At 38.0% G+C, this 27,078-nt stretch overlaps 1 protein-coding gene across 2 annotated transcripts; it reads left to right on the forward strand.

Annotated features, from left to right (window-relative positions):
• On the forward strand, positions 1–26,798 carry LYPLAL1 (lysophospholipase like 1). Of its 2 annotated transcripts, none has more exons than XM_071739680.1 (5): positions 1–157; positions 3,505–3,604; positions 12,905–13,074; positions 25,541–25,656; positions 26,283–26,544. In XM_071739680.1, exons 1-5 carry the CDS (start codon positions 73–75, stop codon positions 26,517–26,519), a joined length of 708 nt encoding a protein of 235 aa, XP_071595781.1. In that variant the 5' UTR covers positions 1–72; the 3' UTR covers positions 26,520–26,544. The 2 variants fall into 2 exon arrangements, with proteins under 2 accessions (XP_071595781.1, XP_071595782.1); XM_071739681.1 differs by having other exon boundaries at positions 49–499; positions 26,283–26,798.
• The last annotated feature ends 280 nt before the right edge of the window (positions 26,799–27,078 follow it).

A 27,078-nucleotide genomic window follows, 5' to 3' on the forward strand; every position in this document is an offset into this window, starting at 1 on the left:
CTGCGCCGGCGCGGTGGGCAGCGCTACCGGCAGGGCCGGGCCCAGAGGAGGAGGAGGAGCAGAGTAGTGGGCATGGCGGCTCCGGCAGCGCTGCAGAGGATCGTGGTGTCTCCCGCGGGCACGCACACCGCTTCCCTCATCTTCCTGCACGGCTCAGGTGGCTGCTTTCTCCCCCCACACCCGCTTCGCTCCCTGTTACCCCGCGGTGGGGCCGGGGCGCGGGGCAGTGACACGGTGGGCCTCGCTTCCCGCTGTGGAAGGACGCCTCAGGTCGGGATGGCCGCGACGGGGCGGGGAGCCCGGTGTCGGCTCCTTCAGGCCGCGGCGAGCCGGTGCTGCGTGAGTGGGCCAGCGAGGCGGGCCCGCCGCAGAGAGAAAGCGAGGAGAAGGGGCGTGAGGTGTTTGTGCAGCTTTAGCTTTTCCCCGAGAGCAGAGGAGGAGCCTGCGTGGGCAAAGATGAGTGCGGGGACCGGGAGCATTTGGGCTTCCCCCGGCTGAGGTGGGGGCCGTGGTGTGTGTTTTAGGGATGGTGCCAGTGACACACCTGATTGGCTTGCTTCACCATGAGAACAGACCCTTTCCAGGTGATACTCTCTTTATTCAGGCCTTCCAAGGGTACCCACGAACAAAGGATAATTTTCATAGTTAGAATGGCTCTTGACGTTTTCAGGATAAGGCTGAGGGTATTAGTGTCACCTTTTCAAAGCTGACTTCTCTCAGAATGTACCTTGCAGTGTGTTGGAGCCGTCTTCGTGGCTACCATCTACAGAAGGTAGTTACCTGCATCAGTGACGAGTATGAGAGCTGGAGGGCAGTGTGTGCTTTCATTATGTTGCTTTGTTTTGTTTTTTTTTTTCTTAAAGGTTATTTCTGACCTCTGAGTAATAACCAACAAACAAAAACCATGAAAACAAACAAACAAAAAAACCCACCAAACCCAGTAATAATAGGTCTTAATTAGAGTAAGGCCTCGGGAAGTACTTGTAGTGAGCTGTCCATGTGCATATGGCAAGGTACTCGACTGTCTGAGTGTCTCTCTTAGTATTGCTTTTACCTGGTGCTTCTATTCAGTTTCACAAAGATGTATGTGCTTGTTAAATTAGTTCCAATTTTATAATTTTGTTTTTATCAAATTCTGTGAATGAAAAGATGAAAGTGAACATTCATAAGATGTTCAGCCCCCTTGTTAGTGCTAAGGCTGTAATGCTTGGGGAAATAAATTTCTCTCATGTTCAAGGAGTAAGGGAAGATTATGGTTAGAGGTTTATCCCATGTGGTGAAAGTACTCTACAATTTTTCATTTTTTATATTCGTTCATAGTGTGTGTGGTGGGTAAGTACAAGGGTGCTTTTATTTGAGTTGTTTTAGCAGTTCCACAGAACAGAATTTAGCTACAGAAGTAGCTGTGGTGCTGTTGCTGTGAGCTGGCCTCTAAACCTGAATTGATGCCTTCTGTACAGCACTTGTGATGGAGAGTGGCAGTCAAGTGGCATGAGTCCATTTTGTTCATAATGCTTGCTCCAATCAAATTACAACAAGTGGAAAATGTACATACAAAAAGATACAGAAAAATACAATCAGATTTCCCAGTACTGCACATCAAATTTAGTAGAGGATGCATGTGGTAGCTCAGCAGGGAAGGCAAATGGATATAAATACTTTTTTAGACTTAGGTTTACAACTTTGCGTGTTTTAACATGCATGTTACTTGTGAAGTTTAAACTTCACACAGGAAAAAAACTTTAACATTCAAGTTATATTTCAAAGAAAATTTAATGATATTTTACTGGGGGTGAGAGGGAGAGGAAATATAATATTGCTTCCATCAGCCGATTTCAGGTCTGGAAACAGACTCAAAGCAGAACTCTCTGTTTTAGTTGAGTTTCAGGAGAGCACCTAATGCTAAAATCTGAGAACATCTTGACAGACAAGCTGTTCAGCAGGCTAGTTGGTTTTTTTGGCATCTTCCTTCATCCAAATTATATTTTTACCAAGTCAAAATGCATTATTTCTGCATTCAAGTACTCTCAGTGCTTGCAGAGCCTTTGCTTCATAGGGACTCTTGACACACAGATTACAGTTAATTTTTCTCTTACTTGGTAAGTTTTTTTAAACTTTTCATGGACAGCTTCATTAACTGTGGATGTTTCTTCTGACCCTAGCAAAGCTTAAGAAATGTGAATAAATAGTAAAAGTTCTGAACCATTAGACTATTGGAAGACCTCAGTATGTGCCAGTTCTGTAAGCATTCGGATAGTTAATAGGTTGACCTATTAACAAATAGGGATTGGTCTTGTGCAATTATTCGCCAAGCCTAGAATTTTGCTCTCTAGTTTAAAAAAAAGAGAAGCATTTAGAAAAACACATTTACTCAAGCTTCTTTGAGATATGTTGTTCATAAATTAGATGAACCATTTCATTGATAAGAATAGAATGAGTTTAAAGCGGAACCAACCAATTTGAGAAAAAGTAATAGAGATTACTGTTAACTTGACTTCAAACAAGCCTAATGTCCTCTGACATGAGTAGCAGTTGTGAAATTCCAGTTTGGTGAACCCCCACCAAGTTTTTAGTTTGAACATGTATTTCTGCCTACTATAAACCATTTTCCTTGATGGGCCAGTGTCCTCAACCTTGAAGCATCTTTAACTCCTGTTGGAGACTTGTATGTGTGTACTGTTCACGAAGGTGACAGGGAAGGCATATTTGAAGATGGAAGTGATGCAAAGATGAGCTCTAGGAACCTTCTTGTGTACGTTTGTGTATTTGTTTGAAAGGCACACATGCTGTCTTCATAAACATTCACCCTGTTTATCTCTTTACAGAACTTCACTGTGCAGGGATTTTGGCTATAGCCTAAATTAATAAGACTAGGAAAAAACACATTGAGTGTCAAATCTCAACTAGATTTCAAACAGAACTGTGGGATTAAGGTTTTTGAGGGTCCTGCTGAATATTTTAACACAAACTGGGCTCTTGAGCACTTTTACAAAATATTTGGAGTACTTGACCAATACTTCCTGTAAAGCCTACATGGTATAATTAAATGTGAAATGTAAATCCATTTTGTTGCTCATGACTCAGTTTTGAAGTGGGTCAGCATAAAATTCTGTAGTAAAAATTAATTTTTTCTAGGGAAGCAGTAGGTATGTTATCTCGCATTTAAAGATGTTCATCAGTAGTTTTTGTTCATCACTTCTATCAGCAAATAAGGTAAGTTCCAAGTAAGAGGTAAAGCCTTGCGACTCATTAAGATACTTAAGCCATTAGATGTAGTAAAATATTAAGTTTACCCTGTGAGGCCTCTTAAGTAGTCTGTTTCTAGGAATTTCTCAGTCCATCTTCTTGCAAAAGGGATTGAGGTTATTGTAGAAGGTTCTTTTAGCATTTTAGAGAATTATTGTGATTTAGAAATTAGTGCACGTTGGTATAAGTATGTTTGATATTATATAGTTTTACTGCTAGGTGCACAGAATTATTCTTGTACTTTTCTCTGTCATATAGGTGGTACTGGCCAAGGAGCAAGAACATGGATAAAAGAACTTTTGAATCAAGACATGGCTTTCCAACATATAAAAGTAATTTACCCAACAGCTCCTGCCAGGTATTGTTCAATATATTATAACTGTAGGATTAAATTACTCTATTCCAGTACTGTAAAGTACACTTGAGAATATTGGTGCAGACTGTCGTAACACTTCCTTCTTCTTTCTCATGGATGTGTTTTTTGGCAAAAAAATGCTGCTCGTGCACTGGTGACCAAGGACTGTGATTCTAAGTGGTTAAGAGTAAATGTTGAAGACTTCACAGAAGTTGCAGTCTGTAGTTTAAATTCAGGTATTTTCCTCATAGTATCTTCCCATCTCCTTGATACAAATAGAAGGAGATGACAGTGTGTTGTAATGACATTATGGAGCCATATTCTGCATGACAATCCTACCTATACTAACTCGCATAAATTAACCACTAAAATATTCTGTTGCATTTAAAGCCAGGTTTCAGTTTTGAAGCTGGTTGTCTTTTTGGCATGTATGATGTGAAGGTTCTTCCTGCTGTGGAAAGGACTGGGAATATAAAATTACACATTTCTTCTAGTTTGAATCCTGACCCAATTATTTCAAAGAGAACTGAGTTCAACATTTACTGCAGACACAGATTTTGTTATTAAATTACGCTTTTCAGTGGTAGACTGGAACTATAGACAAAAATATTTATCTCTAAGAATTTGAAAGTTGATCAGCCTAAAGGCTGAAAATTGGACACCTGTCTCCGTGTTTAGCTACGTAAAGGCATGGCCTTGTATTTTACAGACTTTAATTTTTCTTAATATAAATCCATTTTTAAGGTGTCTGTGACTCTGAGTTAGGAAAATGTTTCTTTGAAAGGTAGTGGTAGTTGAAAAGGAAGAGTAGTTGAAAGTTTCTGAATTTGTGCATCAATGCTGAAAGTAAAAGGAAATAATGACATTCAGCATGGGCTTTCAAGGTACAGAGTTTTGAAGGAAGAAATTTTCTTGGAGGGTATAAACAAGTATAATAGCAGATTTTGTCTGGCACTCAGTAATATGTGAAAAAAACCTTTCCTTGACCATGTATTTTTATGACCTGCTTAGGCAGGAAAAGCAATTGAGCAATTGCAGTGTGAATGCACTCACTGTGCTACAGAAAAATCAAGCCCATGAGTGCAAGTCTTTGAAGCAGTGTGTTCTGGGTTAGTTGGTACTTAATATGATTTTCTGCCCATTACTTCATTGGTGACAGACTAAAGTGATGGCTGGAGTTATCAGTGGTACATCACACATACTCACAGGCTCCTTTCTTCCCTCTCAACACAACAGGTACTGGAGAAAAGCAGTTTTTGCTTTCCTATGGAACCAATCTTTCTTTGTATGTTTTATGTAGCCAGAGCACCTCGGGACACATCTCTTAGGCCAGTGCTTCACTTTTCCCCTTCGCTGCACTTCAGGGGTCTGGTCCTTTTATTATTTGTTTTTGTTTTGGTTTTTTGATAACTGCAGATGTAAACTGTGTGTAAATGATTACCCAGCAAGCTCTCCTGACTCAAGTGACTGACAGTTACGGGGACTTTGTTTTTGTCCTCAGACTTTGGACCTCAGTACTTTGGTAAACAGGTGGAAGAAAAATACTTTTGAAATTAAAACAAATGAATAAACAGTTATCTCTACTCTCTTTTTAATGATGAGATTACTCTTGTTCTTTAGAGCAGATAGAAGTCATGCTTGAGTTGATTCAGAAGTGGTTATTTGCAAAGCTGAAAAGTTGTATGTTCAAAGAATAAAAAAATACCCACAGTTTGACTGCAACAACAGGTCCGTTTGATGTTGTTTTGGTATTCCAGTCCAAAGCACACTATGATTTTTGAAACACTTGTAATGGCTGCTCTCTTTTCTTCCATAGAAAGGAAGATATCTGCATTAGGAACTCAAATATATGGTCTTATTTAATATATATATATGTATGTATGTTTTGATAAGAATTCCAGAGACTTCTGGCACCAGCAGGGAAATTCAGCATCCTTGATGATGATACCTACTGGCAGATGGTTATGGGTGTGTAGATCAGAACAAGGTTCTGATCCTGTCTGATCACATAAAGACAAGGGTGATAAGCTGGTGGAAAGCTGTGCTGATGTGAAGAGAGTCTCTGGGTGGCACAAGCTGCCACTGTGTTGTTGAGTGCAAAGGATGCCAGCAGGTTTTTATGCTGATGATGACATCAAAGTTAGTCAAGACCATAGTAGGGCTGCTAGGCCAACATGCTCTTCTGGCAAAATACTGCTAATGTGGATGTAGTTCATAGTCTCTAAACTGTCTTTTCTAGCATAACTTACCACAAACGCATTGAACATCCTCCATCAAAGTACTTTTGCCAGTAAAAGCAGGTTTGATGATATAACTGCAATGCTACAGGTTTTGGCAGGATGAACTGCAGGCCATGTTTTTGATTGGTATAATTCTCCTGATAAGTAGATCTACGGATTTGGCCTTATACATTCTTCAACTCGTATACAGAGTTCTGAAAAGCAGTGGAATTCACATTTTTCAGCAGAACATTGAATTAATTTTCTTCTTTGGAGAGAATGGATGAGGTTTATGTTTACATTTTGTTTAGATGTTATCCCTGGCATTGAGACATACATATTTTTCATTTACTACTGCATCAGAGGTTCAGGCACGTTTTTGTTCAGGAGTCAATTACTTCAAAATTATTTTTGAAAACCAAGCAAGCATATAATCTGGAAGAACTCTAAAACACATTCTCTGTCTTCATTATCATTGATTTCAGTAAACACAAGAGAGGATAATTCCATTTTATGGATAGAAGCAATAGAATAGTTACTTAACATTTTACAAAAACTATTTTTACTGTTCTCTGTAGGTGTCTGTAAAAGCTACACTTTCTACAAAAACCCTTTCTGTTAATAATTTTTGTAATGTGCAGGATCTGTGCAGAGAATGATAACCAGATGTTCCCTGGATAGGTGAAGTTAGCAGTATTTTGTTACACTCATCCCATCACTTTGGAAAATCCTGTGAGTCTTTTATTTATTTTGTCCTGAGCGAAAATAACAGGATTTAGACATTGCAGTTTACTATTAAAAAAGGAAGAACTTGCAAAATTTCTAAATAAAATTCTTATGGTAAAAACATGGTTAGATACAAAAGGGAAAAAATAATGTGGATTAGAAGTCTCAGAGTGATGTAGTGAGAGTAGTGGCACCTGAACTTGGAATATGTTTGGAAATTGTGTATAGCTGGGGCATTCAAGTTTTTCTTTGCAAATGAAAATTTTTAGACCCTGTTTTTTCTGTGTAATTCAGGCAGCTAGGATACTTAAAAACTAAGAGAGCACTTATTTAATAGGTCATTCTTTTAATTTTAGCTTTCTTTCAATATCATTGCTTCTGTATGTAGATTAAACTTGTTGAACACAATGGAATTCTGTTTCTTCTCCTTTGTCATGCAGATCTGTGTCTTTAATTTAAAAAAAAAACCACCTCAAATTATAGCTCTTAACAGCTGATGCAATCCCTAAAGCCACGTCTACAGTAATAGTTTTAAAGGAATTTCCTTTTTCTTTTCTTATTTGGGTCAGAATGCCTAGAGTTTTAAATACTGCTTCAGCTGCTATAACTGTGACTTAAACATTAGTTTTCTATTGAATTTTTAAATCAGAACTGAATACCACCCAATTTAACCTTTTTTTAATGTGTGTTTTTTTGTGGTTTTTTTGTGGTTTTTTTCTTTTTAATGGAAAGTGATAGTTTAAATTGGCATAGCAGGAGCTAACTTGGTAAAGCTAAAACCATTTAGGCTTCACTTGTTTTAATAAGTATACCTTCTATAATTCCCTTAAAAAAATCTAGGTCAAAGATTCTTTGCATTGTCTAGCATTCCATTCTGACAGTCCTTCCCTCTTGCAAATCAGAAAGAAAAGTCTAACTATTACCTGGGTTATTTTGTGAATCTTTTTGACATTGACCCAGCATAGCTTTCTATGGCCATTAAGCCTCCATGCAGAGTTTGTTGAATTGCTTTTTTTCCAGTTTATTTTCATTTCCTTTGTCTATTAAATACATGGCTGGTAAGGAGTGCTCAGCATTACATAGCCTCATACTCCATCATTTCAACTAAGTTCACATCTTTGCTGGGCTCATGGGTGGAAATCAATTTCATCTCATTGTAGGCCCTATTTGGCTATATTGCAAAACCACCAGACAGCTCGGCACCGTTCAGCTACCCTGACAGTCTCTACTTGTGTGAGGCCTAGGACTGGAAAAGCAGCAGGGGTACTGCAGGTCAGACTTGAGATGGATTGGTGGAGCCATGTAGGGAGCTTACACAGTGTCTATCATACTACATTTGTGTCAAGCAAATGTTACTAATCCTTCACTTCTGTAAAAATCTCATTCATAAATTTAACACCAAGACATCTTTTCAGAGGTGGAAGTTTGAAGAATGAGTAGACAAGGTTTTTGGTTGGTATCATGGGGTGTTTCTTTCATCTCCTGAAAGTAGAAATTTAACATATTGCATAATCATATACTAAATACAGTAAGCATTTGTCAGAGATACTTTAGTCCTGTTTCAGGAAAAAGAAAAACATGATAGCCTTAATCTTGGATTTCTCATCCCTTTAACTATGTTGGGCTCTTACACATCTTGTTTTCCGTCTCTCAGCCTTTTTCTAATACAGAAACAATGGTGACTTTGCTTTTTATATGGCTTTTCCCCACAGTTACTTGCTTTTGCTTTACAGTCTTTTCAAAGGTTTTTGTGCTTAGCTAGTGTCATTCATGCATCCTCAGTGTGTTTTTCTTCCAGCAGCTTGTTAGAGATAGCACTCTGAATTCAAGAGTGTTTTTCAAATGCCACAATGGAGAACTGCTTCAGATTGAACCCTGGTTTGGCTCTTGCCACTTTCTTTCAAGCAAATTAATTTAGTTGGTTGCTGAGTAACTGGCAGTGTCTAGAAATGGTCATTTACAGTCTTCTCAAAATTAACATTATTGCCATTTCTCTGATTAGTAAAAATCCTCGGAATTTACACCACTCAAACTACCCAAAAGCAGCCAAACAACCCAACAGAAACAGAGACAGACTCAGAGCTTGACATGTATAGTTTTATGTCAGCTTCTGCTGCAGATTCTGTTGTGTTGAATGAGTATTTGTCCCAAAGTTCCATTTCTTCAGGTAATAAGCATTCTGTAGTCATTCACTTAGCTCCCTTTTCAGGAATATTAACATCCAAAACAACTCTTATCAAAAGCATTTGCATGTGGTTGAGTAAACAAGGACTGCCTGCTCTGAGGAACAGCTGAAATTACTTCTCATGGACATTACTCTTGTCTTCGTTTTTTAATTTATTTTTTTTTTAAGTGTACTTCCAAGTTTTGAATTTCTGTTTGAATTTCTGGCACATCTTAAACTGTGTTACTGCATTGGAAAGCTTAATTGTTAAGATATGCTGCTGAATATCAGTTTTACTATAAGATACACTTTGGACTAGAACTTTGAATTATACTTCGCATTTGAGAAGGTGAATTATCTAACTCTGCCTCCTGAGATGACATGGGTTTGGGAAGGAAGTAAAATGAAGATTTTAAAAATTCTTATCTTTCCTTTTCTTTCTTTGAATCTTGAAGCCTAATTTCACTATACATTCCCAATTCTGTCTGACATTTTAGAAAGTGCGGTCTGGAACATCAAGAAAGCTGTAAGCCAGTACCAGTGACTGCTTTAGCAGGAGAGTGGTTAAAGTGCTGATTGTGAAGGCAGTTGCGCATCAGGAGAAAAACTTGGGGGAAGAATATTTACTGTTTATCAACATACTGTCTAGTTCACTTTTTTTTATTTAAACCAGCTAGTAGGGCTGGCATGCCTTCTAACATTAAATGTTAGACAGGGACAGTGATTCAATGGATAGTGGACAAAAATACCTGTAGTTTTATGTGAATTGCTATGCTAATAGCATCATTATGGGAATAGAATTTGGCATGTTCTCAGATCTGAATTTGAACCTTATGTAGCATCATTTGGTTGTTCTTCAGTCCTGTTAGGATATTTTCAAGCTATTAGCATTATTCTAGATGTGATTAAGAAGATGTAGAGCGTATATATTCCATGCACCAGGAGAGTGGAAAAATATGGTATTCCTGATTTCATTACATTTTCATCATTATGTAACTCTTCTTAGCAGAAGGTAACCTATCTTCAGTTTGTGAGACCTTTGCAGTGAAATCAACAAGGAAAACTACTTCTATTTTAATACATGTTTAAAAGATTGAAAGGATGATAAATACTTGAAGACATATTTCAGGATATAGTTTCCTTTTAGGTCATTCAAAGATGGTGTGTAGGATCACTGTGAAGCTGCAGTCTCACACAAGAGGCATATGTGTGAAAATACAATTGTAGATCAGTGCATACCCTTAAAAATTCAGATCTATAAAGTAGTCAGAAAACATAATGCAAAGTGATTTGAGGATATTGAGAAGCAATGTTAAAGATTCTTTCCCTCATTGTGCCTGCATTTTTCTTAAATGCTGTTCGGTATTAGTTACATTTCATTTTCATCTTCCTTTCTCTTAATATTAAATGTTAGGAGTTAATTCAGTTTGTAGGAAATCATGTTTCAAGCATCTCTTAAAATGGGTACAAGTTGGAATGTCAGATATACCCAGACAGAGGGTTTGGAATTCGTGTTTCTTTGCATAGATTTGAATCTTTTTTTGTGCTCCAGAGCAAGCAAAACAGAAACACAAACACACACACACACTCCTTTTAAAGCTAGATCAAGAGCAACAGCAAAACCCCACACGACTTGGGGAGTTATATATTTTCAGTTCAAGTTGTGACAACACATTATGGAGACATGGAGCTTTATTTTTAGTATCGTTTATAAAAGAAATTAAAGAAAGTGATGCGCAGAGGAAAAAAAAAATTATCAGGACTAATATTACAAGTTTTGATTAAAGTTAGGAAAGCAAAAAAATCCATACTTAAAGATGACCATTTGGTCTGACATTGGCTTTACCTGACCATACTGATATTAGTGGATGGAATTTTCACTCCTCTGTGATTTTCTTTGGTTTTTGTGTGTTTCAGTCCAGCCTCTTGTGTCACTTTAACATAGGGGTTTTTTTTTACTTTTGTGGTTAAGTCATATGAAAAAATTTTGTGCAGTATTTTTGGACCTTTACAGATGGTTCTCAGCCAAACATATTTGTTTACCGTGGTAATGTCTGACTTGCAGTGTGCCAGCTAATAAAGGGATTTATTTAGGGAACAGGGTGAATGACTAAAACAGATGTGCCAGTTGAGTGAACCATTAAAAGAATCTTACTTCTCATCTTTACATAAAGTTATTTTTCATTCATTTCTGATAAATCAAGAGTGATTACAAGGATGTTTTTGAACAAGTTGAAGGCACCTTCTCTGTTTTCTTGGGGGTCTTCCTGTGGACTTAAGACACGTTAGTCTTTTTTCATACTGAAGAATTTGCAGAGACAGCAGGTAAAAGTGCTGAGTTTTGACATCTGATCAAGTATTATAATCCAATAATGGGTTTTGTTCTTTTTATAAATTGTTCAATTCTGTCTTTCAGTTGCAGGGAAGCCTGTTTTAGTATTTCTGAAATGTAAACTTCTGTAATGCAGTTCAAACATGGATCTTCATTTCATGGGAATTCTGGGTCAGCGTGTTGTAATAATACTAAAACCTTACACATCTTTTCTCACACAAATATAAGGTACTCTTGTTTTACTAGGCAAGAAAGCATTCTGGAAAAAAAAGCAAGCAAAAGAATTTTAACATTTTTACCCTTAGCTTTAGCTTGTTGGGTGTACAGAATGCTTTCACTGAATTTAGTTTAGTAGTTGCCTTTTTTCTTTTTTTAATAGACACATAAGGACTAACTTGAAAAAGAAAATTGTTAATTCTTTAATACTGGACCTTAAATATATGGTTTATTTACAAAGTTGATAATTTACTTTTGTGCCATTTTGAATAACAGTAGATTGTTGTAGGTTTTGGGTAATTCTTACTGAAGCTGTGCTCAGAGATGAAACTGTTATCTGCCTGTACCAGTCAATTGTTATTTGTTGCTTCTTTCTTCATATTTAGCTTTCCAGCTTTTAAGTCATGGACCTTACTTGCTTTGTGTTCATGGCACCAGGCAGAAGATCTGTATTGTCTCATTTTTGACTTGTGTGACCGAGTAATCATACTACTATTTGTATGCTTCTGCTGGTGTCACTATTTCTGGTTTAGAAATAGCCATTTACATGTGTGAAGTCTCTCCGCTATTAATAAAGGCAGAATTTGTTCCTTCAGTAAGAATAATTGAAGTAGTGGCTTTCACACTTTAGGTTAGTTGTGTTTGTGCTTAATCCTAGCACTAGAGAAAGTCCAGAGAGAGCACAAAAGTCAGTGTTAGCATTTTCAGTGTGTTCCTGTTCAGACAAATTTATCAAAGGCTGTCTGTTGGTAGGCAGTGATTGTAACTGACTCATCTGAGCTTAAGTAAAAATAAAAAATGTGCCCCCTGATTAAACATCCAGTTAAGGATTTTAGAGGGCTTGGTTTTGCAATGAAGCATTGATCTCATAGTGTTTGGTAGTAAATTGTAGAGTTGTTGCAAGGCAATTAGATTACTTTTCTTGGTATGTCAGGGTTCTATTCATCTTTATTTCAAAACAAAGAAAAGGCTACTTTCAATTGTAGTTTCCTTGATTATCTGGGGTTTTGGCAACATGTTAAAGCACTTAAAATTCTAATCTGAGAACACAATATTGTGGGCGAGTATCTCATTTCTAATTTCTTTCTGTGCACTAATCCAAGCACATGACATTCCTTTTACATTTATGAGATACTTGCTGTGTAATGTTGAGGATGACTATTTTTGAAGGAAAATTGACAAAAGGAAGAAGTCTTTGTAAATATGTGGAGGATTGTAGTACTTGTCTCCTGTCAATTTCAACAAGAGTAAGACATCTGAACCCTGTAAATTTATCGCTTGCACAGCTTTCTTATTTAGCAGTTACCTCAGTTTGTCCTGTTCCAAGGTGGATTCCAACCCTAACTTTGTTTAGGATTAAGAACCTCTTGACAAGGTTAAGATTTAGAATGTTTAGCTGCCCTGATCAACCTGGGCAGTGATATGCCTGAAATTGTGTTTTACATAAATTCCAAATGTTGTTATCATTCTTGAAGGAGCATGTTTTGAATGCAAGGAAACACAATGTGACTGGATGTAAATTGCATTAGACCCCAAAAGTTTCTTCTCTGATTTGCTGGACAGATACTGAATCAGTTTTATTTATCAGATATGCTGAAGGCTTTTGATCTTATGCCTGATTGTTTTCTTTCCTTCCATCACTGCAGGCCATATACACCTATGAAAGGAGCCTTTTCCACTGTGTGGTTTGACAGATTTAAGATCTGTATTGACTGTCCAGAACACATGGAAAGTATTGACTCTATGTGCCGGCGACTTACGGATTTGATCAATGATGAGATTAAAAATGGCATTGCAAAAAATAGGATACTAATAGGTAAGACAGATTTTGTGTGTATGTTTATTTTAATGGCTTGTAATTCTTAAGATTTTGTTTGGTTTGAATTTACTTCATCCTGAAAGCTCATGAGCATGCATTTCAGCTGCTGCTTAGCCTCTTCAGCAGCCAGTCCTAAGAATACTGAATCATTGAGACCTGAATCAAATGAGGAATGGGACTAGCTGTAAGTAGTCCTCTAAAATTTTAAAACTGTTTAATTGTAGCTATTTAAAATGCAGAGTGGGCAGTGATTTACTTTAGAAAGTACATATCTTCAGCCAAAATTACTTGTATTTTGGAGAGTGGAAATGCAGTGTGTAAATAATCATGAGTTTTGCCTTGCTGTTCTCAGAGTATTGCATTAAGTTTATTCATGGGGAACGCTTGATAACAGATGAAGTATTAGCTGTCACAGTTAATATTTTTCTATATTCCTGTCATTCTTAGTTTCCAGATTTCCAGTAGCTTTCACAGAATGTCTGTGAAATAGTGGCATATTGAGGCATGGGGCTTGAGGGCAATTGAGTAGCTTGTGTCAGGAGAGTGAATAAGAATTCACAAGTCCTTAGCTCCCTGTCCCATCCCTAGACCAGAAACTATTTCAGGTTGGGGGAAAAAACTCTTAATGTGGGAAGTTACAAATTTATGGCCAACTGAATCTTGCCATCAAAGTCCTGTGTGGTGGAGCCACTATCATTCAGCCTACATGTTTTCTTGGTCCAGCCCAGGTTTCTCTTTGAAGGTCTCTGTTTACTTTCCCTAGCTGGTTCATTGCCCTGCCTGCAGAATGCAGCATTGTTTTAGATGGCTGTCAGCAAAGCCTCTTTGATCTGTCTTTCCTGTGTTACACCTGATGGCTTGGAAACAGCTGAAGAACAGCTTTTCTGTATAGTGAGCTAGGAACTTGATACTAGGCTTCTTTCTCTCTTTTGTCTCTAGCCATCAAAATTAGAACTAGTGAGACTATGGAGTATGAAGGCTGTTTTACAGGACATAATTAGAGTAAGGAAGTTGGTATGCAACAATTGTTCCAGTCCGTAGATTCTTCAGAAGTCCCCATCTCTATGTGTTTGCATTCCTCATCTATAAATCAGAAATAATTATAATTATTTTCTCACTCTTTGAGAGCTGTGATTTCAAGCTTCTAGAGTAAGGCACAGTTTCCTTGCATCTGTAAGAGAGACTACATGCATACATCCTCACACTTGAATCTCATATTTGTGAAACAAGCAAAATAAGGCAGCCCTGAATTAATTGCATCCAAAGCGCAGAAGAGTGGATAATAAATTCAGTAGTGGAAAATGGATTGTGTCATTTGGGGCTGCACAAGATTTTTTTTTTTTATGATAACTTTGTGCCTTCTCTGCACTGGTTTTGGTGATTAACCAGTGTGTGATGCAGTAGAGAATGAAGCTTAGAGATGCTGTAAGGTTTCTGTGCCTAAAGGCTGGGTTTACTATCAGTCTGAGCCAGCCTAATGTGATATTAATTGTTATACATGAGACTTTTCGCAAATAATTGCCTGTCTTCCGGTGTTGTTTCTTACAGGAAATTAGGAATTCTATAAAGACACCGGGCAGCTTTATGACATTTTTGGCAAAAAGAGAATATGAGGCCAAGATTTTTGTTTGAAGATATTGTCAATATGTCTGCACCAAACTGTAAAATCCACTGTAAAAGGAGAAAAGTGTGGTCTGAAAATTTTCTGAGTTTGGCAAAGATTTGAGTGCAGAAGACAATGGAAGAGATGGTCAGTTGTTTAAAATGCCAAATAACTTAAACCCTGTGACTTTTTTAAATTTTCTCTTCGAGAAAGTCATGAGTAACCATCTAGTACAAGAAGTGGAAGCTTGAGATAACAGGTATGGAGCAGACAGTGGATTTGTGAGTGCTGATATAATATGGTTGTAGGAGGCAGCTTTCTTGAGGCAAAGGGAAAAATAAAACAATTATAGCAGAGGAAAGCATGGTGAATTTTTGCTATGACCATTTCCTCATGTTGAATCATGTCAGAGACTCATAATCATAGACTGGTTTGGGTTGGAAGGGGACCTTAAAGATCATGTAGTTCCAACCCCCCAGCCTTGGGCAAGGACACCTTTCCACTAGACCTTCTAACCTGGCCTTGAATGTTTCCAGAGAGGGGGCATCCACAGCTTCCCTGGCCAACCTGTGCCAGTGCCTCACCATCCTCACAGTAAAGAATTTCTTCCTAATATTTAATATAAATCTGCCTCACTATAAGGTCTCACCAGTCTTCTGTTTGTTCCAGGATGAACAAACCCAACTCTCTCTGCCTGTTTTCATAAGAGAGGTGCTCCAGCCCTCTGATGATCTTTTTGTCCATCCTCTGTACTTGCTCGTATGTATCTTATTATGGAAAGTAGAGACAAAATAGTTGAGAGTAGAGACTGGAGGACTTGAGGAGCTGTGAAGAGGAATGGGGTCCTGATCCACCTCACTACCTGACCATCCAGGCCACACTTCTTCACTTCAGCTCCAAGGATGCTGTGGGAGATGGTGTCAAATGTCTTACTGAAATTAAGATAAACTATGTCTACTGCTCTGCCATCATACATCCACTTGGTTGTATCCTCGTAGAAGGCTATCAGGTTGGTCAGACATGACTTCCCCCTACTAAAGCCATGGTGACTGCTCCTGATAAGCCTCTTGTCCTTGATGTGCCTCGAGTCATCACCAAGAATGAGTAGTTCCATCACCTTTCCAGGGATGGAGGTGATGCTGACCAGTCTGTAGTTACCCAGCTCCTTTTTCTAGCCTTTCTTGAAGACTGGAGGGACATTTGCTTTCCTCCAGTCCTCAAGCACCTCTCCTGTTCCCAAGAACTTACCAAAGATGATGGACAGCAGCCTAGCAATGACATCTGCCAGTTCCCTCAGCACGTCAGGACCCATAGGCTTATGGATGTCCAGCCTCATCAACTGAGGCAAACTCATCCTTTACCCTGACTTTCTCAGCAGCCTTTGGGGCCTGGGGCTCCTGGGGACATCCTCCAGCAGTGTACACAGAGGCAAAGAAGGCATTCAGGAATTCCACCTTTTTTGTATCCTCTGTCACCAGGACACCCACCTCATCCAGCAAGTGCCTACATTGCCTCTGGTGTTGGTTTTATCTGCGTGTCTTTGAAAAAGCCTCAAGAGGGAGTCACCCACAATGACCCTTTTTTCCTTTCTGGAATGCATCAAGATCATTGGTTTAGGGTGATTTGGCCTTCATGGGAGTTTCGGCCTACGTGGGGTGTTCTCAGCACTCTGACATTCCCTCCCACAAGGCCCGGTACCTGTCCTGCAGCATCACTGAGGGCGGTGAAGTTCTTGAGGTAACACAACTGCCCCATCTGTGGCGTTGGGCTGGGGCCTGTTCCCATTGCCCCTACTTCTGTAAGTTATCTTGGGATGACTGGGGAGCTTCCTGGGACAGCTGGGGATCCTGAGATAAGGACTCCTATGGTTCAATAAGATTTGCCTCCTGAGTCATTTTAGTGGCGAGCAGGCTCTTAAAGCACTCATCTAAATTCATCTCACTCTCTTCGTACTCCTCATTCTGCTCTCCTCCTCTCTGAGCTCCATTACTCCATCCTGCAGCATTGCCACCAGTAGAGCAGATCGTCAACCTGCTCACATCAGACACAGCCATGATCACTGCTGTCCCCAGTTGCCATGGAAAGGCTGTAGCATTCCCAACAGTCTGTGACCTGGATGCCACATCCTTCTGTGGAGGCACCGTCTGTGTACTCACATCCATTTTAGCAGCTGCTGAGAGCACAGTCATCTTCTTCCAAATAGCCACCATTACTCCTTGAGTAAATTGCAGCTTCTGAGCTCCCTGCTGCTCTCCCTGCCTGTGCAAACTGCCCCGACACATCCCTGTTCACTGCTCCCCAGGTCTCTTGTGCTCCTCAGGCACATTAAATCTCCCTTGTGGTTCCTGGCCATGGCTCATCCACACCCAATTGGCTGCCCCCAGTGTCCTGGTCCCTCTGGGGCTCAGGCTGTGCGTGGGGGTCCCAGAGCTTAGAAACTGCTCAGCACAACACGATCAAACCCTTTCCTCAGGTTTACCTCAGTCGTTGTCACCACCACTGCTGCCTCACCGACTGTAGGATGTGGGGCTGTTCTGTAGTGAGTGGGAGTTTTAATGAGTGGAAAGAAAACAAAATTGGTGTGAGGAGGGTAACAAGATTGAAGGTTATGGTTTTATAGGGAAGATGGGACTAGAAATTACAGGGTGAGGATTAGTGTCAGATATTGTAGGGTGGGAGCAAGTGAGGCGTTAAGCATGCAGGAAGGTGGGTAGCTCCTGACAGCTCAGAGCTGTGGGGTAAGAAGGCAAGATCTGAGGGAGCACTGTGCAAAGGAGAGGGAGTGGGAAGAAGGAAAATAGGAGCAGTCTCTGAAACTGGAAAATACAAAGTCCAACAGCTTGTGTTCTGCAGGATGATCCTCCTGGAGCCATCCAAACTTTTGATAAGGCTGAAGGTTGCAGCTACAGTGAAATCATATGTTCTGACAAAAGGTATAGCCTGCTTCTTTTAGTAGTACAGTTGGCTCTGAAATCCCCAAGTAGCTGTTTGTAGGGCAGAAATCTAAAGCTGGGACTGGAGTCCAGTTTATGCAATGCCACCATTCTTTATCAAGAAAAATATTGATACAACCTTGTTTTTATCAGCTGCTCTTTGAATCTTTACTGAGGTAAAATCTCCTATTAAAACCTCCCTATCAGTTTACTGTAACAATCAGCACACAGCAGTACATGACTCATCAACCCATTGTTTCATGAGTTTCGTGAACCCCGTATGGTTTCACAAGTTGCTTTTCTACTTACATGTAGGTCTCTTGAAGGAAGTAGATATCTGGTTCATCATGGTTTATTTCCTCTGACCTTGAAAGAGGAAGGGAAGGGAGACTGTCTGCAATATATAATTACTCAAAAATAATTATATCATTCCCAGAATTTGATAATGGGAGTAATTTTTTGTCCAAACATTCCTGTTGAGTTACTCTTACTGGTCTTCTTGGCTAAAGCACTTACTGCGAATAATCCTGTAAGTAGATATGTATTTACTTTAGAGATAAAAGGGGATGATAATATTAGTCAAAATCTGACACTTGGAGCTTTAATAGTATCCCTTTCTTAAAAACATGATGTATTCCTTCTTTATAAATGACTGCATTCATTGCTAAATTAGCTAAACAAGCAAATAACCACATTTTCAAATGTGGGAGAATAATTTCTTTTTCTGTTTGAAGCTGACTTGGTTTTGCAGATGGTATTGGTTTTGCTATGTTTTGTTTTGTTGTGGTTGTTTTTAGGTTGTTTTTTTTCTAACTGCTTCCATAGTCAAAGCTCGCTGTGAAATGACTCAGCTTAAGTGGAATTTGTCAAAGATTTCAACAATCTTATTGAAGATTATGTTAGAAGCTCTTGAAAGCTCACTTTAGTCAACTGCACTTCAGTGAAAAGTTGTCTTTTTTTCCCTTTTTTTTTTTCTTCTTAATTTAGTGCTACTTGCTCACTTTTACAGGTCTCTTTTTGTTTAGTGCAGAAATGCTGATCTATGTGTTAGTCCCTGCCACCTGTTGTCACTTGTGTAAGTGGCCAGTGAAAATAAACTTTCCATAACAATCCTGTAGCTTTGACTATATGCCAAAAAAACTATGCATGATTCTTGACCCCTTGTACTGTAACAATAACACAAGACACACAACCACTTTTTGTTTATTGCTAGACTTCTTACATAGCTACTGAACCATGGTGGAAGTAACATGAAAGCTCTGTGCTTCTTGTAAATATTAGCATTTCCATCTCTCTCAGTATGTGTGAGGATGGGATGAGGAGGAAATATCTTGGCTTTGACATGTCAGACAAAGAGGATACTGTATATATGGGAAGATAAAAAAAAATCAACAATTATTAAAATGCTGGGCAAACTTCTTCACATAGAATCTGTATTTTATGTCTTTAGCTTCTGAGCCTTGCTGTCACTCATCCTATCTTGCATCTTCTGTCTTAATTGGGAACATGTTGCCTTTCATTTAGAGGCACTTAATGTCTTGCTCTTACAGAGTAATTTAATGGTTTTATACTGCCATTTGTCACTGCAATTCAAATGTGATTTTGCTTTCTGTACAACCATTATGTGGCTTTGTGGTTTATCCAAATTATGCCTATGAAATGCTGGTCTCAAAGCAGTACTGTTAGTCCATCTTCTCCCTAATGCCAAAGAAATTTTTCAGGGCTTGAGTGCAAATTTGCATTTCATCCATGCTTTGGGGAAAATGAACTGGCTGTTTTATTTTTCTTGTGCATCTCAACTACTCTTTTTGCTTCATGATGCACAAGCAAGAGGTACAAAGAAATGAATGTGAATTTCCTTCATAGATGGTTCTGTAGACTATATAATGCTGATAATTTTGTCCAGAGAGTAGGATCCACCACTTATCACTTTGTTTCCCAGTTCTTGACAGTTTCTTTATTTATGTGTCTAGAAATTAGATTATTTGAAAGGTGACATAGTCTCAGTGGGCATAGTGAATGATGAGTGAAGATTAGGTGCAAATCAGCCTCACAGCAATAAAGTAAAAAATAATTAAAACATGATTGAATTGTTAACCAGATTGGATGGGGTTTTGAGCAACCTGGTCTAGTGGGATGTGTCCCTGCCCATGGAGGGAGGTTGGAACAAAATGATTTCTAAGATCCCCTTCAAGCCAAACCATTCTATGAATCTGTGATATTGTCATCACTTGTTACTATCAGACAATGGATTTAGGAAGAAAAGAAATACATGGTGAAGAGAATTCTGATCTTTTCAGGCTTAGTAGAAGCTATGTTGAAAACACACACTTACTCATCTTACTCATCAATAGATGCCTGAATTCAGTGCAAAATTTAACACTTGGATGAGCTTTTAGAATGCTTGAGAGTCAAGGGTGCATATTGTACTTTCTTCGCAGTCATGTGTACAGTATCATAGAAGAGTCAAACTTAACAGCATTCTTCACGAAACCATCCTTGTGTGCCAGTGCAGGGTCAGTTCTACTTGGCCAAAGCTTTACCACTGTTTTTCTGATTTGTTCTGAAAGATCCCCATTAATAAAATGTTCACAACTTTCTAAGGCAACCTGTTCTTGTGCTTCACTATTCTTTGCACTAGAGAACCTACTTTCTAGTTCCTGTGATTTTCTGTTTTCTGAGATTCAGTTTAAAATCCCAAATACCATGAGCACAGAGGATAGTTTGTCTTCTATGTTATTCTATTAGACTGACTGTAAAAATGACAAGTGTTTCAGCAAGGCTGTGCTTCTTAAAAGCAACCAAGAAAACGCAGTAGGTAAATAAAGCAAGCCATGGTATGTGTGTCGGATTCTCTTGTTACTGCCTGTATCATTTGAAACAACTGTATCAGCTGATACAACCTGTATCAGTTGAAAATAAAACTGTAACTGGTTCTGGTTTCACTGCTACTTGATACATTAGAAACTATTGTATACTTGTTTTTAAAGAAAGCTGTAAAAATTGTACTATTTAAAAATGCATTTCAAAATGTGTTTTGTCTGGTGAGAAAGTTGGCTAGCAGAGTTCCTAAAAAGAGGAAGTGGCTGAGCCACTCAAGGGAAGTTGCCTTTGCTTTTGTGAAGACTGAGTTACAGAGTAGCAAACAGAATGAAAAGGCTATCAAGGATAGAAAGCATTCACTGCAGCTCTACTGGTGTGTAAGTTCAGTTGTTAGTGAAGTTTCATTAATAGTATAAAAGGGGAAAATTGCTGTTGTGAGGAAGTTTCCTTGAGACAAAGTACTTGTTTGAGCACTTACACAGGAGAGTTTTATATTCAGGGAGTTCTGTGGAGAATGGAATTTGCTGTTCCACTGGCATTTGTAACTCTTCTGATAGTCATATATGAGTGCTGTTAAATATATATAATACTTCCATTCATGTACAAAAAAAGAGGTCAAAAGAGAAAGTCAGGTTTTTTGCAGATGGTGTGTAGAACAAAATTTTGCTGTTATGGTTAAGAGAAGGTAAATCACAGAAAGTCCATAGGGAGAGCAGAAAGTAAACTGAAGCATAGCTTTAGGGAAGAATTCCTGATAACAAACATATTAAAGTAACTCAAAGTCAAAATAGCTCATGAAAGGGGATATTGAGCATGAAAAATGCTGGGAAGACAGAAAGAAGATGAGGCAAGGGTATGTAATATATTGTGATAACAGAATGGCCAAAGACCTTATACAGTAGATAAGTATTTTTCTCTTCTTGCACTGTGCTGGCACATGTGCTGTATGCTGTAGTATTCATCTGTTGCAACTTTGTTACCAAATCTGTACTCAAAAATTTGAAGAAATACAGGAAAGATGAAGAATAACTACTAGAGAGGAACTAGTGAATAAATACTGCTTAAAATAAACACTGAAAAATGCACCTTTACATCCAAATCCTAGCCCCATCTGGGGCCTAGCTTCTCCTCTTTTTCCTTCTATTCTATTCTGTGTTTCATTAAACACAGTGCTTTCTACCTCTGTCACTCAAAGGTGTGTAAGAGCTTAAGGTCTATCTCTGCAAGGAGTAGAAGATCTGTACCTAATGCAGATGGCAGAATTCATGCACTGAATGTGATTAATAACTAAAATTTGTTTCCTACGGTTATGCTTTCAAGTGTGGAAAAACAGATCTGATCATTTTTTAAAATTACCAGAAAAGTGACCTGATTTGTTGTTTCCTAAGTCCATGATCACTGTGTGTGACAAATTGACAGTCCAATCTGTATGACTCAGGAAGTCATCAGCAGTGTCAAACCTGTGTTTGTTAGGTGTTTTTTCTAGAATAAGAAGAATGAAAGCCAAAGATATTTCTTATCTCAGACACTGAAAAAGAGCATGGGGGAGAATGCAGAATTTTAACATTCGTTTATATATACAAGACACAAAAGAGAGACAAAATAAGGTAAGCTTTATGCAAGAGAATAAAGTTATTTACTTTAGATACAAACCCAGGCATTGTTAGACTAAATGCAAAAAAGATAAATAAAGCTGAAGTTTGACAATAGGTAAATACTTTACTTCTTGAACTCTGTATAATGTTGAAGTGTCATTGTGGACCAGATTATCATTTCAGACAGATATTAGACAAATGAGTAGCAGATTAATATAAATCAGGATCTTCAGTGGAAGTGAGCTAAATATTTTATACAAAGACATTGATGTTGAAAAGGCTTCTAAGGCCACTTACAAAGTTGTCTGGGAAAAAAGTTTTAATAGCAGCTGTTATGAGGGTTTCTGTTTTATTCATACAGGAGTAAGTTACATGTGAAAAATTCAGTCTATTCACTGTAATGCATAAATGAAAAATGGTTTCACACTTTTTATGAATGCCAGTGAAACGTACTGGCAAATTCTAAATTTCTCTGCACACCCACTTATACTTCTTGAAAACAGATTGTTCTCAAGCAAAGCACTTGTTATGTTCTGCCCATAGATTGAAGATTGAAGAGCTGCCATGTCATTTTTAGTAGTGAGTAACACTAATAACATCTGCTTAGCAATGCTTTCAGGTTTATATATTCTTTATGCTGAGATTATTGGTGTACAGAACCATACTTGTGCTTTTGTGTTTTGCTTACATTCTGTCACTTCATAGATCTCTTTTGTGTAATACTGTATCTGCCTCTTATTTTTCTGAAATTTGAACTCTTACAAAAGTTCTTGACTGATCATGTCTTTTATGTGTTATGTCAAATTTACACTTATACTGGAATACTTCTTGTAGTAAAAAAATTGTCTTCAACTAGAAATGCTTCTGCAAATTGTTGTTTCTGAAGTATTTACTATGCAGCTTTTACTCACAGATTGTTGTTGTCTCGAGTTACAAACTTGAGGTTTTCCCCTGGAAAACCAAATTCAAAGAACTCGTCCCTGGTATTACATTTTCTCATAGCAGTATGAGCCACATGAAAGAACCATTACCTAATATTCTTCTAAACAGAAGGTGACTGCATTCTCAAAGACTGCTGGTGAGTAATTGCAGATAGTGTTGCCAGATTGTGACTAACTGAGTACAAAATTTTAGATTAAGTCATTTACAAACTAGTAATGAGTTTTCAGTATAGATTTTTTTCTGTATTCCAAGAAACTTAAAATAGACTTCATTGTATATGTGGACAAAATATATCTTTACTTAATTGTAAGCAAATGAAAATTGTTCTCTCAGAGTGCTACTTTTTGGGATTGGGGATAACAGTATCATTCAGAATGACCAAAGGAAATGAAGTAAATTATCGGAGTCCACAGAAGAGAATAAAGGAATCTTCAACATAAGATGTTGTTCTATACATAACTTTGTGCAACTGTTGGAGTTTATATACTTTCTCAGAAGGCTGTATTTTTCTCTGTCTGAGAATATGGGGTCAGTGATGAATTTTTGTGGTTACTGTGTCATTTATGCAATATATATATCTTTTTAATTGTAGAATTCTTCTGCATCTGATGAGAATTTGTCTGGTAGGAAATGGCCACTGGTGATACAGATAAAAGCCTTGCCCAGCAGTATTATCAATATTTTTATTTTTATGAAGACAGGTTTAATCAAAACTTCTGGTGATGTGGGTTATGTTAGTTTTTATAAGGTGTACTCTGAGCTTGTTTACCCACATTCATTCCTTCTTTTCCTGAACTACTTTTGTTTCTGAACTGCTGCTAGGCACTTAGACATACCACATTTAAATTCGAGCTGTTTAAAGATTGATTGATTGTAAATAGCAGATTTAAGCTCTATTTATCAAAGATATACATTCTAGTTTGGGGATACTGCTCTCCTAATTTGATTAAGGATTGTGTTTGAAAAAGGAAAGGAAGACTCTCAAGTCTTGCACATTGTGTGGTCTTGCTCTTTCTCAAATCCAAGTTAAGTCAGGAACCTGCAGTTACAGCTATTTGCCATAATCACCTCTTAAGACTATAAGGTGACAGTAAGAAGAAAAAATTATTCAGTGAAATTCTGAGCTGAAACTCATCATAAATAAATTAAATAATACTGCGTAGGAAAAAGAAAACACTTCATGTCTAGATTAGTCTAGTGTTTTCAGGAAAAATTCCCCTGCAAATCCAACCAAATCCTCCAGTCATAACATGGAGCAGACTGTGAGTTAGAAGGGTCTCAAACCTTCTGGGATTTGCATGCTGGAGGAGGATTCCCCATTAGGAACAGTCTAACCATGACCAAGCTGTATGAAGCATTTTATGCCTTTGAGCTTGTGTGGGCAGGGATGTCCTGTGTCATCCCAGGATCCACTTGCAGGGTGTCATTGGGCTCAGTTTTGGTGCCTTGGGGGCATTGCTTCCCAGCTGGGTATTGTTTACCACCCACATCAAACATCTATGTAATACAGAAGTCAACCCAGAGGACTCACATAGCCCTGGCAAAAGAGACATTCCAATTTTGGAGTCTCATTTTAATGGCATTGGAAAGATACCAAGCCAAAATGGCTTGGTATATTTCCTGGTATTTTTGTATTTCTTCTATCCCTAATTTCATGTCTCCTGTTTGAAAATGTCTGGGCTCAGAATTTTGCAACTAATTAACACCATTTAACTACCGGCACATACCATTGGTATTACCAGTAGCCTGGAGGCTAATGCCACTCTTAAGTAAAGCTGCAGTCATAGTCTTTTTGCTGTTTGTTGTCTCTGTGCTAGAAGAGATTTCAGCAGCCAGATATCCTTCACTGTTTGGTTGTTTGGATGCAGTCAGTATGCAGTACCTATTTACTGTGGCTTTTTGAAGTGATGGGCTAGCCTGGGTTTCTTACGTAACGAATAAGTATTTGTCATGTAAAAATCATTCCTGTGGAATTATCTCATAAGAAATAAGTGCAGCTGAACAGACATATGGAACACAGGAGGCCATTAATTCAGAAGTCCTGATCGAGCTGAACCGTGAAACATTGGAATTTTACCCTGTTATACCCACCCTGTGTGTGACAAAAAAATCCAAAACCTTGTGTACTGGTCTAACATGGTGAATGTTCCTTGACTATGTACAGTAGTGAGACGTATCTTTCATGTGTCATTGCTGTTAGCCTACTGGAAAAATAAATTGCATAATAAAAAGCAATGAATTATCTGCTCATAGATTTTTTTTGTGTTAGAGAATGTATGGTCCCAGTGTTAACTGCCTGGTAGGGACCATACAGGAATGGCTTCTAAAGTAATGGCATTTTGGCTGATACATTTTCTCTCTTGTTAATGAATCTTTAGCAGTTCTTCAGCTATCCAGCTACTTCACTGAATCATAGTTTAAGATCACTGTAACCCTTACATTTCTCAAGATGTTTTTTGTTTGCATTGTGTATAAAATAAACAAGTCTGAAGATAAAAAATAAATTGGATGCTGGGTTACAAAAATATCAAGCAAAATCTAATCTTTGTTTCTTTTTTGCATCCTAGGAGGCTTTTCGATGGGAGGTGGAATGGCAATGCATTTAGCATATAGGTTTCATCAGGATCTGGCAGGAGTCTTTGCTTTGTCTAGTTTTCTCAATAACGACTCTGCTGTTTACCAGGTGAGTGTGTGGCAGACTCTGAAAAAACTCCCTAGCTAGAAAAAAAACCATGATAGAATAGAATAAAATTGATTATAGCACGTTTATTTATGAGGCCATTGGTTAATATGCTAAACTTGCAACATTTCCTGGAAATAGATAAGCAGAATATTAGGAAAGTGAGGCTTCAAAGCTGTCCTCACATGATGGTTTGTTATATTTTTATTCAAAGTTAGTATAAAAGGCAGATTAAGAAACTAAATGCAAAGCAAGTTGTGCATACTTCAGCATTAGAGTGCCTGTTAGTGTAACTATTCTTTGATAATATGTATTCATGGACTATAATACTCATGGGCTCCATCTGCTGTCACAAATTTTTTGTATTTCTATTATTTGGAGAGGGATATAGATCTTAAAGTAAAGCCTGTTGTTTGGCAAGATATAGCACACCAGAATTTGAGGAGCAAATCTTTATGAATGGTATTTCCTTGTTTGTTTCTGTTAGAGATGGTACAATATGACCACTAAAAGGCAGATTAATAAATGAAAAGCTGTGTAAATTGTCACCATTTATAATGGTATGATTTTAAGTATTCTTTTAAAGTTTTTAGTGATGCATCTGACAGTGTTTCTCCTTCTTCATGTAGGCTTTGAAAAGAAATGAAGGTGTTCTTCCAGAATTATTTCAATGTCATGGAATCTCTGATGAACTTGTTCTCTACTCATGGGGTGAAGAAACCAACAGGATCTTAAAGTCACTGGGAGTATCAACATCACTTCATACTTTTCCAGACCTTCAACATGAGTTAAGCAGAACTGAAATAGAAAAACTAAAAACCTGGATTGTAAAGAAGTTGCCTGTTGAAGCAGCAAAGACAAATTAATAAAAAAAGATGCAGCCTGCTTATACTTCCTGATTGTTGTGGTTTTAAGATAATATGGGGCACTTGTATGGGTATCCCATATACGTTACATAAGCACAGCTTCAGGTAGACACATATCATGAAGTTCAGTTCAGTGGTGAAATGGTGATATAGTTAGCATTCATTTTATCAATGGGTTTCTTTCTCTTCTCCAGTTCTTAAATACACACCCACATCAGTCTATGAAATTAATGACTATGGCAAGCACATGAGAATAAGAACATTCCTGAATAATCAAAATAGTATTCAGGAAGCATCCCTCTGAATTTCCTAGATACTTTTGTGTGTGTCTGTGTGTGTGTTCTAGAATGGAAAAAATCACAGTGATGTGGCTGTTTTTCTAATGGCATTAGAGCAGAAAAAGGCCAATTAATAAAATAGATTTTTACCCATAGAAATACATGAATATATTCATGTTAGTTCATTACAGAACCATATTCCTTCGGTTGGATTCTTGGCATGTGGGAATGTATCTGCATCAAAGCAGAGCTGTATGTCACCTGAAAAAAAATCTACTGAG

Source organism: Heliangelus exortis, chromosome 3 (genome assembly GCF_036169615.1).
Source record: "Heliangelus exortis chromosome 3, bHelExo1.hap1, whole genome shotgun sequence".
NCBI lineage: Eukaryota > Metazoa > Chordata > Aves > Apodiformes > Trochilidae > Heliangelus > Heliangelus exortis.